At 36.8% G+C, this 13,698-nt stretch overlaps 1 protein-coding gene across 1 annotated transcript in view; it reads right to left on the reverse strand.

Moving 5' to 3' along the window:
* Window positions 1–13,698, reverse strand: part of AP3B1 (adaptor related protein complex 3 beta 1 subunit) — a 344,453-nt gene that overhangs the window by 21,263 nt on the left and 309,492 nt on the right. The window contains exons 24-25 of the mRNA XM_019518249.1: window positions 6,816–6,913; window positions 1,366–1,504 (exon numbers count right to left, since the gene is read on the reverse strand). Of these exons, the coding sequence (XP_019373794.1) occupies window positions 1,366–1,504; window positions 6,816–6,913 (237 nt within the window). The remainder of the gene's footprint in view (window positions 1–1,365; window positions 1,505–6,815; window positions 6,914–13,698) is intronic.

A 13,698-nucleotide genomic window follows, 5' to 3' on the forward strand; every position in this document is an offset into this window, starting at 1 on the left:
AAAAAAAAAAAAAAAAAAAAAAGAAAGAAAGAAACAAGGAACATATCTATGTATCAGCCCTATATGAGATACAAGGTTTCTAGCATATTAAAAAGACTGTCTCAAAAATGGATAATGCTAAAAAACAGTACTTTGTATCTGAACTGAGTAGAAGCATTTTGGATGATTTGGGGAATTCACAGTCCAGAATAATTCAGAGAACATGTGCTTTAGTAGCTGCTAGATAAAGAAAGTGATTTGTTTACTTATTCCATGGCCAGAATGAAGTCTTGCAATAATAGCCTGGGTTGGAATCTGTCTACTCATTATTTTCTACCACTAATTTTTCCGTTTTCTTCTGTCCCAAATCAGAGACCAAGGGGGTCCACAGTAGTGAGTGATTTGGTACTAGTACATCAATAGCTGTCATTAATGAACAGTCAGAGATTCAACTTGATATTCAACACCACAGATTTTGGGTGAGTTGCATTTATCTGCACTGGTGTTTTAGAATTTGTCTGGGACAAGGAACAACTCAGTTGAGAGGAGAAACAACTCAAATTTAGAACAGGAAAGTGTATCTTGCATGTTCTAAATCCTCAGAGTCTGACTGGTTATGTGACTAACAGCAGAGACTAGTGTAAAAAACTGGGCTTAGAAAGTGTAGATATGTGCCTCAGGTAATGATTAACATAAATTATGAAATTCCCCACACTCACTGTATGGAAACTTTCATTTCTTTGTTAGACAGCATCTCATTTTTTGGAAGCCTTGTGTATTTAGAAACATGTGGATAAATAACCTCCACATGAGACACATCTTTGTATTTACAGAGTCATGGTGGTTGCTTGCAGACGTTAAAAAAGAACCCTCCCCCCCAGTGCTTTATTTTAACTCCAGTGCATTCCTGTACCAAGCCCCGCTCATGTCTGGAAGAGGCAGTGCATTACTTCAAGGTGGGTCTAAAGTGTCTATAAAGATCAGGCACTTTAGTGGGGCTTTTGTGGCATTTTTATCTAATAGTTGATTGAATCAGCTTTGTTTTGTTTTGTTTTTTTAATGTCTGCAAGCAGCCTGTGTGACTTTTGGAATCTGTTGATGAAAGTCAATGGGATGTAGGTGCCTAAGTCACTTTTGAAAAAGGAAACAAGGCTCCAAAACCACAGGGACACTCTTGAAAACGTTACCTTTCGGAGATACACTGGTAAAACTGAATGAAGAAGGTAGCTTGACATTCCAGTTATCAAATGCAGGTTACAAAAAAGCAGCAGCAGCCTCAATATCCAAATCAGCCATACTTTACTGCAGAGCACTGCTTTGTTTTGAGTAAGATCAAGTTGACACTGCATCACTTTGTTTCTGCAACAAATGCCAGTCTTAGCTTACCTGTGTATGTTATCTTGACCAGAAGGAACAACCCCCAGGTTTGCTGCCTTAACTACTTTTTGAATTATTACAGAATGAGTGGAATTCTGTGGAGCAACAGTAATTGTAGTAGATGTCTCATTCATTCCTGCAAGCATTCCTGGAATATTAAGAGAAATAGTTTTTTATAAATATACTTTTTAAAGCAAGCTAGGAGGAACTGATAAATTGGTCTGTTACTGAATAAGGCCAAACCAAGAGACTTCTAAAACCATGTTTTCCTATATTTTCTAAAAGAAACTTACAAAAAAGTTAAACTTGTTAAATGTGAAAAACCTCCCAATTAACATGTTAAAATAAATCCTCATTGAAAAATGTACTAATACCATTACACAGATCATTATGCAGTTAATGCAACTGTGTAACCAAAGTGGCTCTTTTTCAGAAAGAGCACTTAATACGTAAGAGCAAAGCAAACATACAGAGACGAAATATTAAATAAATTATACTTGAACTATAGACCAAGTATAAAGAATTCTTTTAAACTTCTAACCATGAACACCACTCTGCTTAATTATTTTATATCAGTTTGCTAAAAATAATCCTGAAATTCAGAGAGTAGTCAACAGATCAATTTAGTACATAAAGTTATCAAATTAGAAACTTGGATAATCAGCTAGCATCAGTCTCTTTAAAATGTCACAATGAACTATAATTAAAATAGCTTAAGCATCAGTACAAAATAAAACTAAGGTGTCAACCTTCTATGCAAACACATGAAGAAAAGACGTAATAAAAATAAGAGTATAATAAAACTCCACTTCTTACATGAACATTCACTGGTTAGAACAGCATGCTACCAAGACATCAACGTCAATTAAAATCCAGAATGAAAGTACCTAGAGTTTAACACAGTGCACGTATCCTTACATGACAATCCAGAAGGAATATATTGCGTTTACATGCTAAAAAGTATTGAATCTTGTACCTTAAGTAGAAATGTGAAGCATTAAAAGCAGCATTAAATATTTATATCCACAATAAAATTTACCTAATCAAAGCTATTTAAAACTCTCAAAAATCCTAACCTTTTTAGGAACAATATATTGTAAATTCTATTAAAATGCCTATAAATTGATTAAAAATTAAAAGTGAACATTTTCATGTACTATAATTTGAATTAGTTTTCGTTGCAAACCCTGAAACACAAGGTAAAATAAAGTAGTTGATGAGCCATAAAGGAATATTTTGGAATATGATTTACTCATGAAAAGAGCAAACAAATACCCAACTTATATAAAGATCAGCATTAGCTTGGGAACAGTACATTCTGTTTCAAATTGTTTAACTTCAATATTAGGCAAAAGCTTTAAAAACTACATAAGCAGTCTAAAACTGCTTTTAAGCAGAGCACAGGGACTGACATAACACTGCTGAGAGATGTGTGTACTCATTTAGGATTTAAACCTTCTCCATTAAGCTCTATTGAAGAGCAAATGCTGAATAAATGAATGCAACTATGTTTATGTTAAAAGCCTGTTTCCCGCAGCATGTAATTAAAGGAAATGTTGTACAAAGCCAGTACTTTTGTCAAGCTCCTGTAAATGGAAAGATGGATAGCACTCAGAAAAGTGAATGCATTGCTTCATATTTAACCTTAACACTCTTGTCATTAATGGTTTGTCTAACTTGCTCTATAAAAGACAAGGTACTGCTCCATTGAAGTAAAATTAAAAAAAATCAACTAAACCATGCTTTTCAGAACAGAAGATTCATTATCGTCGACTAATGTATTGGCATAAAGCAAAGTAACATCCTATCAAGTAAGGCACACATTCAATCTGCCTTTCCACCCCCCTTTATTTTTAACTCATGCTGTTTTATTGTTATAGGCAATTTGTACCACTCAGCATGACAGTGTAAACTGAATCAAGATTAATTTACATGCAAAAGAACACTTAGGAGAGCAGCGTGGTAAGCAAATGTATTGTCTCGATTGCTGAGGTGGAAAAGAACCTGGAAAGAAAAAAAGGTGCTCTAATTAAGGGGCATCAAATATGATTGCTTGTGGTAGTTAAGGGCCAGAAAATAGTAAATGTCTGACCATTTAAAGAATTAGCAACTTGCTTGTTAGGAACACAAGTTGGATGCATAAATCTTAATAAAATTAAGTAAACATTCTGTGTTTTTTTAAATCATGTTTTTCTGGATTAAAGTGCACCCATTATATTCACATTTAAGAATTTTACAAAATGATTTAAAAATGTATCTTGAAACAGACTGCAAAACATAGTACATCATTACTACTACATGCACATACATTTTCAAAATAAAAATGTTAATGATAGAAAGAATGATTAATATCTAGTTATAAGAAACATGTGCCATCTTTAATGTTACATTACTCACTGGAATCTAAGAAAACTCTGGTCAAAGCACAAAATGGCAAATAATCTGGGTAAATTGATTGGTAGAATAACAAGAGTACATAGTTTGAATGATAAAAGGAAGGAAAATTGGAAAAAATAATACTGATACATAACATCAAATGTATTATGTATCTGAGATTAAATTGAGTTCAATTCTGCTCCCATTCAAGCCAATTGGAGCATTGCCACTGATTTCAAAAGGAGCAAAGGCAGGAAAAAATTATAAGATGGCAGAGGCCCCAAAGCTAGTTTTTACTTGGTCAGAATTCCCACTACAACAAAAAGGAATTTTGTCCAAATGCTGCAGGGCCAGGCATGAAATGCTGAGGCTTAAACACTGGAACAAGTCTTTCAATCACAAAGTAAAAGACCAATGTAGTTTGGTAATACCATGTTAATCTATTGCTTCAAAATGGTTAATCACAAAACCACATTAATTTAACTGCTGCTCAAGATTATGTTAGAATAGGAAATGAATTACCCTGAAAGAGGTTTCCCAATGCACAATTAAGGACAAAGTAATATAGTATGGTAAGGCTCAAAATATAACACTGAGCATGTGGTTAAATATACAGCTTCTATTTCCTACTGCTACCACTAGAAAACCTTAAAAAAACATGAATATTCAGCAACCTGCCTGTTCCCCCCTCCTTATGCCATCAGGGAGGTGGAAATACAGAAAATGAGACAGACAAAGCGACATAACATAATTGAGTAAAGGTGTGAAACAATGAGCTGTTTTCTTGCATATCAATGTAATATTTTGTACTCCAACCTTAGCATACTTATTAGAATGAACATGCAAGTTAAATTAAAAATCCTAAAAATCCATGTGCATTCTCATTTTCCCCCCTATGAACTTGCACTCATCCTTCCACTATTTCATAGCTACTAACTTTGAATATATAAATGGAGACAAAATAAAGCATTTTTGGATAAAAGAAATATTGTGCATCTAAAATAAGGGGGAAAAAAACTATGGAAAATGCGGGGAGGAGGTTCACAAAACCACATTCATTTAGATAACATAGAAAAATCCGAGTTAAAAATACAAACTGGAACAGTGTATGCTAACTAAGCTAAACTGGGCTGCATTTTCTCCTAATAAGGTTTATCTTGCTAGAAGTCAGAGGAAATTCATTTCTTTCTGTGATTTGGTATTTTTATTTACCAAGATTATATAGGAATTCTCTCAAAATACTCTCACAGCTGTTCCTAGATTTGTGTAACAAATAAATACATGTGTAAAATTTACAACTGAGACCTCTATTACCAAGAATTTTCTAAAACACCTGAAATCTATAAATAAAAAGATGCTATAGAAAAGGCTTTTAAACCTATGGTAAATTTGCCAGCATCAAGCCCTGCATCAAAGAATGAATTCAGGAAGACAGAAAGACCGATACAGAAATGCCAAGAGACCTTCATGGATTTACAAATACTTCATATAAACAAATTTTCAAATAGCTTTATTCAGAGTAGCCTTTCTGCTCTATTAAACATAGCAAACAGCTGCCAGATTTATTCAGACAAATAATCAACAACCATAGAAGTAAAATGGCAGAAGAAAAAGGAATTTTGGCAACAACTCCACAGAGGACTACAGCTATTCTCCAAGTGCACTCCTTCTATGTACTCATGGTTCTGTATGGCCAGTCAGGAAAAAAACCCTCAGTCAAAGCAAAGCACGCAAAAACTCTATCAAAATATCAAGAAGCAAGCAAATAAAAAATGGTGAGGAGGGAGTACAATAACCTTTTTTTGTTTGTTTGTTTTACTTACAGCATATCTCCTTAGCTTACAGTTTTTTCAGAAGGGAACAGTTTAAAATAAATATGCTAAAGCCTCATTCAATCACTCACCTTGGTTTGCTGAGCAGGTGTAAGACAGTGAGGCAGGCTTTAGCCAGCAAAGGGTAAGAACAGCAAATAAGTATCAATTGGTTAAGAAAAAAAAATCACAATCCTAACTTTTCACTGTAGTGATCAACTTCACAGAAAATGAAACAAGTAGCACTTAGACTTCATTCTTAATCATTCAAAAATATAGAAGAAAGAAGTGATGCAAAAGTGTTATTAATAATACATAGCATTGCATAAGATTACTCGTTGGTGTTCTTGACTGCTTTGATAAATATACTAGGTTTCTGAGCTTTACACAGCAATGAGACTGTGTCCCATGGGTATATTCTCATCTCAATGTGGAGGCATTTATACATGTAAATCCCCATACATTGAGATGGATGAGAATACACCATTAAATTTGAATGCCTCCAAAACTCAAGCATTTAGAACTTAAAGACGCAAGAATTTTGTTCAAATTCACTGTAGCATCTTCGATCGTTCAATTTAACATGTGTATCAAACCAGCTACAATTTTTGTATTATTCATTATAAAAGAGCTATTCAAACCACTAAATTTATTTGCATAGGTTTGTGTTTGGCCTAGAATCACTCATAATATTTAAAAAGTGCAACGTTCAAAAAAATGCTTGCTGAGGTCTATGAAATAACAAACTTCCTTTTAAAAAGGTTGGTCCAGCAGGAAATCTTTTTCTTTTTATAGTAAGAAGCATTGTTTTAAGGGGGTAAGATTGTGGCTAACTTCAAAGTAATTGGCAGAGAAAGTACATTAACTATATGCTTGTAACAGTGCCGGGATGCGAACTAATAAAAACACACACTGCATAAATACATGTTTGGTTTATTTCTTGGAGCTGATGGGTCCCAAATTCCTGCCATTAGCACTAATATGAAATGCATTAGTGCATTATGTTAGGAAACCAAAACTCCCAAGGGCCAAAGGTTGATTATGTACTATGTACGGGGGGTGGTTTTTCAAAGGTGTTTTAAAACAGATGTCAAGTAGTACATTTGAAGGTATTCTCTAAATGTAGTCATTAGTATCAGATTGAAAGAGAATGCACAGAATGGTACTAATAGCTACACGCAATAATATGTCTGCCTATGTATACAGATATGGAAATGAATTAAAACAAAATCAAACACCTTTATCTGTGTTACTTAAATAAAAAAATCTCACCTTGCTCTTTCATAAAATCCTTCTCTGACATAGTGACAGGTAAAAGCAGTTCTCCAACAGAGGGCTGAATGCTAACATTGAAGTGATTATCCTTTGTGCTAACAAAAGAGAAATGAGAGATTATCAAATGTTTTGTAACAAAATGCTCTATGCATATACATTTACTTCAATGTGATGATTAAATCAACTGATACTGATGAATTTACCGCTTGGGTTTTTACTCTGCTAATCCAAAAGCCTACTAAATCTAACAAAAAACCCCCAACCTAACCTCTCACCAGCACAGATGTAATACCAATGCAACACTATGTATTTTAAGCTATGTATTTTTGATAAAGTTATTTTTACTAATAATGTTTACTTAGACTAATATCAAATTAGAACTCAATTACAAATATGCCAAAAGCAAATAAACATATATTATTATTTTTGAAATCTGTCTGATAGTTGCAAAGTTCAATAATCAACAACAGATGTCTCAACCATAGTCATGAATTAGCAATATTTTACTTCACTTAATGCTACATATAAATTTAAAAAAATTCTTACACAGATTGTTATATTTGGGAAAAAGTATTTTGACAATCTTTTTATGCAGCATAGAACATCTTCACAAAAACACAGGATCTGTTACAGTAACAGTTATACTGCTAAACCTAATAGATGTAATTTAGAAGCAGAAGAATCACAACTATCAGAAAAATCATGGCAACAAACTAATTTTGAAGGCAAAAGAATAATCCATTGTTTTAGTTTTGTAAACATTTTTGACAACATAAAATATAAGCTAGGGCTTCATCTAAAGCAGTACTGGAAACACTTAAATGTGGAACTAGCTTTTATAATGTCAGACAGAGAGGGAAAAATGTATAATATCAGTAGCATTGGGCTAATTAGTAACATCATGCTAATACAGGTATCGGCTGCAGATTCTCACTTAAAAGCAATCCCACATGGTGAACTCACTCTTAGTATTCACCTAACTCTCTACAGAGTTCAGATTTATTTATATCTGAAGCTAATCCTATACAAATTCAAGTTAGTTTCGCTGTGCCATGTTCAGTTGGTTAACTACAGTTTGTGGTGTCCAGCTAATGATTCATGCCCAGCCATATACCAGTAAAATCTTTGCTCCACATGTAGGGCATGTGAAATTTTAGAAAAGTAAAACTTCTTTCAGTTAGCTGTTCTGCCAAATAATCAACTAATATTGATTGCTAGTAGGCCTCAGTTATCCTACTTAAAAATATCGGTGCGATCATTAGTAGCAGAAAAATCAATTGATTAATATCCATGGTATTTAAATTAATCTCAAACATTTGTTATTGATTTTTTATAACTTTTCAACCAGAAAACTCTGAAATTAGATTGACTGATGTATGAAGCAGCACTGGATGATTAATATAGGGGGTATTTTGTCCTCCTTTAAAAAAAAATTAAAAGACAACCATCTAAAACAATATATTTTTCAATTAAATGCAAATATTGTTACTAAATCTGTGGCAACTAGATGAATTATAGTAAGGCAAACATGTAATACAGGGACTGTATACACTTCATTATTTTACTTTCTAGTTTCAGGCATTGTAATTAAGCTTTTATATGGCATCTCAAATATTGATGTTTCCAATGTAATCCAGTAAGAACTATAACTGTCACTGCTGTTCTAAATCTATGTTCACTAAATATACATTGAAACTGTTTCTAAGTCTGTCTGAGATTCCAAAGAATTGTCATGAGGTGCCTATTTCAGTTTGTAAATATTTTTAAAGTATCATTGCAGTTCTGAGAAGCATTATTCTCCTATAAAGTGAGTGCCACCAGTCCTTATGTAAAGACAGTAAAACAACTGAATTAGCATGGATGCAGTAACATGTGTCAGGATTAAATAGGCTGATTTTTTATCTTTTCCCCCCATCTTTATATTTTTCATATAAGAACTAAAGAAATAGTGACTACCACAAGCAAAAGGATAAACTTTTAACTGACAGTCCCACGTAAAATGTATGTGGTTTATCAGGATTATTTGGACTTTGTTAGTTCCAAGAGATGAGCAGCAATTCATAATGACTTTACATTTCAAATGATAACCAAGAATAGGCTCAACTATTTAATAAATGAAGTTTATTAACAATTTAAGAACCTAAATGCTTCATACAGGTCTAAAAGTTAATATATGTAGGGCATGATATAGCATTTCCAAATTTACATGGAATTAACACTTTTATAGTTGGAAAAGAGGAAGGTATCAGTGTAGCCTGGCTCCTAAACAACTGTACCACGCTAGTGGGAGAGACATTTAAGTTAGCATTGTCCTAACTGTCCTCCCTCCTAAAAATTAAGTAACAAGCTAATTAATAGACTTAATAAACCATGTGCTTTACACATTTAACATTCTGTAAGACTGCCAAAACACGATTTTAATTCTTTCTGCAATGGGAACTTGTTCTATTACTTATTTGAAACCAACATCTGTAGGGGCAGACCCTACAATGAGAGACTGCGGAACCTGAACCTGTTCAGCCTTCACAAGAGAAGGCTGAGGGGGGACCTGGTGACCGTCTATAAACTCACTAGGGGGACCAGAAGGGTTTAGGAAAGACCTTGTTTCCCCTAGCGCCCCCTGGCATAACAAGGAATAACGGCCACAAGTTGTTGGAAAGTAGGTTTAGTTTAGATAGCCATAAGAACTACTTCACAGTTAGGGTGGCTAGAATCTGGAACCAATTTCCAAGGGAAGTGGTGCTGGCTCCTACCCTGGGGGTCTTTAAGAAGAGGCTTGATGCCTACCTGGCTGGAGTCATTTGAGCCCAGTTTTTCTCCTGCCCAGGCAGGGGGTCGGACTTGAAGATCTACAAGGTCCCTTCCGACCCTACTTCTATGATTCTATGATCTTTTCTGTCCCTCTCTGCCAAACAATGGGCTCACCCAAATTCTAACAAATACCAACAGTTGTTTGGACTGGGTGTTGGGGATCAGATGCAAAAGCCAGAGATTTCTGCCTGCCATTAACCATCTGGGTAATCTTGGGACAGAAGTCATGGAATCATACAACAATTTGTGGTTGGAAGAAATCTCAAAGGTTGACTAATGTAACTCTTGCTTGCACAGATAGAGGATTAATTGTTCCTAAACCGTCCAAGCCAGATGTTTATCTCAACCTCTTCTTGAAAATCAATTAAACGGATTTCACTACTACCCAAGGCAGCTGATTCCATTGCCCTATTGTTCAGAAGTGTTACTCAAGACTTCCTGTAAATCTGCTTTGCTGCTGTTTCAACACACTGCCTTTTATCTGTCTCCCTATGGCAAGAGAAAATAATTTTTCTCCATCTTCTTTAGGGTAGACTTTCAAATACTAGAATATTGCTATCGTGTCCCCTGCCCTCAATCTCCTTTTCTCCAGATTAAATATACCAAGCCCCTTCAATCTTGAAATCCAACTTGAAACTAACGGTACTATGATCATACAAAATTAGGGTTGGATGGGACCTCAGGAGGTCATGTAGTCAACCCCCTGCTCAAAACAGGGCCATTCCCAACTACATATCTCCATCTTTGGAGGTTTTTAAGAGCCACCTAGACAAAGCTTTGACTGGGGTGATGTAGTCAAGGCTTTGTCTAGCCAGGTCTTGAACCTCTGAGGATGGAGATTCCATCACCGCTCTGGGTAACCTGTTCCAGTGCTTCAATACCGTCCTAGTGAGAAAGTTTTTCCTAATGTCTAACCTAAAATTGCCTTGCTGCAACTTGAGACCATTGCTCCTTGTTCTGTCACCTGCCACCACTGATAACAGCCCAGCTCCATCCTCTCTGGAACCACCCTTCAGGTCACTGAAGGCTGCTATTAAATCTCCCCTCGGTCTTCTCTTCTCCAGACCAAATAAGCCCAGTTCCCTCAGCCTCTCCTCAGAAGTCATTCTCCCCAGCCTCCTAAACCATTTTTGTTGCCTTTCACTGGACTCTCTCCAATTTGTCCACATCCTTTCTGTAGTGGAGGCCCTAAAACTGGGCACAGTACTGCAGATGTGGCTTCAACAGTGATGAATAGAGGGGAAGAACCACTTATCTTGACCTGCTGGCAACGCCCCTACTAATGCAGGCCTGTATGCTGTTAGGCTTCTTGGCAAGGGAACACTGTTGGCTCACATTCAGCTTATTGTCCTCTAATAGTACTATCACTTAGATAAGGTTTTAAAATATTGCCACACAACGTTCTTTGGGTAAATGTGATGACATTTGCTCAAAGAACCTTGTCTGCTTATGTCCTTAGATCAACACAGCTACAACCAACACCCCCGGAAGTATTGCCAGGTAATTCACTACGTAAGTTCTCTACTTACTACTAATTGCTCAAAGTAGTTAAATAATGACCAGTTGCTACTGAAAATATAAAACTTTCCAAACTACCTACTCACCCTTGCAGAATAGCATTCTGACAAAGTGATGCTACAGTACACCTTTGTTTCTATAATGAAAGCTTGAGGGAAAGAGTAATTTAACATTTCCCTAGTTCCTTAATAGTCACAGGGCTGCAGTCATATGGTCTTCGGTGCATCTGCTTTTAAAAAAAAGCAAAGCAAAAAACAAACTTCTAACTCCCCCTTGTTTGTGTTTAGATACATCCAATTAGGGATGTTTGGGAGACAAAAAGAACAAGGATATAAGTTTCTGCAAAAAGGTGAAATGCACAGTGTCTGGATTTTTCGCTGCTTCTTCAGAACAAGGGAAAAAGCAGCTGTTTCCTCCACACCCTTTTATTTTCTTCCTTAAACAAGGCAGGGAGGGCCTGGATTTCTACAGGCCAAAGAAGTTGTTCAGGTTCAGCTTTACACCCTCCATGTCAGACATCTAGCCTCAGGCAGGGGTGTAACTAGTTCTTCACTCTGGGTGGCAACAGTGCAGGAGCAGCAGCTGGAGGTTTGCTGCTGAATGGGGGGAATGTCGCATTCTTTTTTGGTCACCAAAATGTGTCTTGAATGCCAGTTAAACACCCATTTTCAGTGGCAAAAAGGGGGCTTAACTCTACTGCAGTACCCTGTTTCTGCTAGCCACCTCCCCTGTGCTGTGCACTGATGCCACCCTATTACTGTTGGAGGCAGAAATGCTGCATGGAAGATGAAGGGGAGAGATGCTGGGGATGGGAGGGTGAGGTGCCCCCCCCCCAGCTTCATTTTCGTGTCCCAGCCTTTGGCAGCATCTGAGACTCAAGTCCCACTCATCTACCCACTGTTATGCTACTGGCCTTATGTACTTGTTTCCTGGAATGGGGCCAATTAATAATGGCTAACTTTGCAATTATGAAACTAAGAGAAGAGTATCAGATTACTCATCTTAATATCTGACTTCCCTAACCAATATATTGATCTGCTGACAAAGCACTATATATATGGAGGGGAACACCACAATGAGCAGGTGAAAATGCAAGAGAAAATGGTACAAAGACACCCCCCATGACATTTGCCATTGATGCTCCTGTGTATGCAACTGTATGATTTTTATCAGATACTTTAGAATGCTAGAAAAACAGGTGGACCTTATACCTGAAACAAAGCATGACTGCAATTAAAAAAAAAAAATCTTTTGCTTCAAAAAACTAGTGAGAATCAAGGTTTGTAAGTGACTAGTTTTGGTCATCAATTTTTTGCAAGGCTATCAGATGTTTGGACCCCTGGGGAGATGGCAGATGGAAGATGGCAAAAAAAAGAAATGTTCTCACTATGGCTCCTTCTAAATGTTACATTTGTGCCACAATTAATGAACTAATTACAGCATAAATAGAATGTACTAATTGCAGCATAAATAGAAAGGGTGCTACACATGCAGCCAATTTAAGGCACCAAAAAGTGGGGAGCAAGCCATAAAAATGTTTCACATGTACAGTATAATAATTTGTATGGTGCCTTAAATTCAATGTGATTATTAGGATTGGAAGGGACCTCAGGCTGATAATGAGTTGATAGTTGGCTTGGTCAGAGGCTGGCTGGGGCAAACGCCAAAGGGCTTCCCTTGCTGGGGACTTTAAACCCTTAACCTGGCAGCAGTAGCTGGGCTGCCTAGTGTAGGACATCACAGGCTGTTAGCAGAGACAAGGAGTGGGGAGCCTTTGGCTTCCCCTGCTGGAACCCACATTGAGAACCTCTGGTCAGGAAGCCCAGGACAGACAAGCAGATAACTTTAAATCCTGTGCTGGACAACTTTGGTCAGCTGGGTCCAGGACTACATTAGGGTCTGGATCCAACCATAGTGCTGTCCCCACCAGGCTGACAACCAGCTGCCCCAGCCAACAAATCCTGGCCCAGCAGTGACCACATTGGGACTGGTTCCAGACCCCGGAGAGGTCCTCTGGCTGAGCTGATTGTCCAGCTTTCAACTAGCGAGTGAAGGGACAGCCCAGGATCATGAACCTGGGTCCCCCCTGCATTGGCAAGGATGGCCCAATTGGGATTTGATCATGGATTCCAAAACTGCACATTCTGCCATGCATGTGTGGCATGGCAGGAGGGAAGACTGCTGGGATCAGGGAACAAATCCTATCACACCTTCAAACGAGTATCTGTCAGCAGCCTATGCTCCCACAAGGTGAGCACCCTAACACATATTCTAAATAAACACCCTAAGAAAAGTTTTCAAGTTATAGAGTTTCTCCTTCCTCTCTCTAATTAGGTGCGTGATCTTGGTAAACTTTGCTTAATAAAAATAGTGCTTACTAGAGAGGTCTTTCAAAGCTCATGATGTTTCAGCCCCCTCACTACATTATAATTTCTTCTTCCCTGCCCTTGATTTCTGCAAGATCTTTGAAAGAAAGATCTAAATATTTTATTACCCATTCTTGCTTTTTTCTTGATATAGTTTGTTTTTATTGAACTACTAACACTATAGT

Source organism: Gavialis gangeticus, unplaced genomic scaffold (assembly GCF_001723915.1).
Source record: "Gavialis gangeticus isolate Ggan-Ray unplaced genomic scaffold, GavGan_comp1, whole genome shotgun sequence".
In the NCBI taxonomy this organism is placed as follows: Eukaryota; Metazoa; Chordata; order Crocodylia; family Gavialidae; genus Gavialis; species Gavialis gangeticus.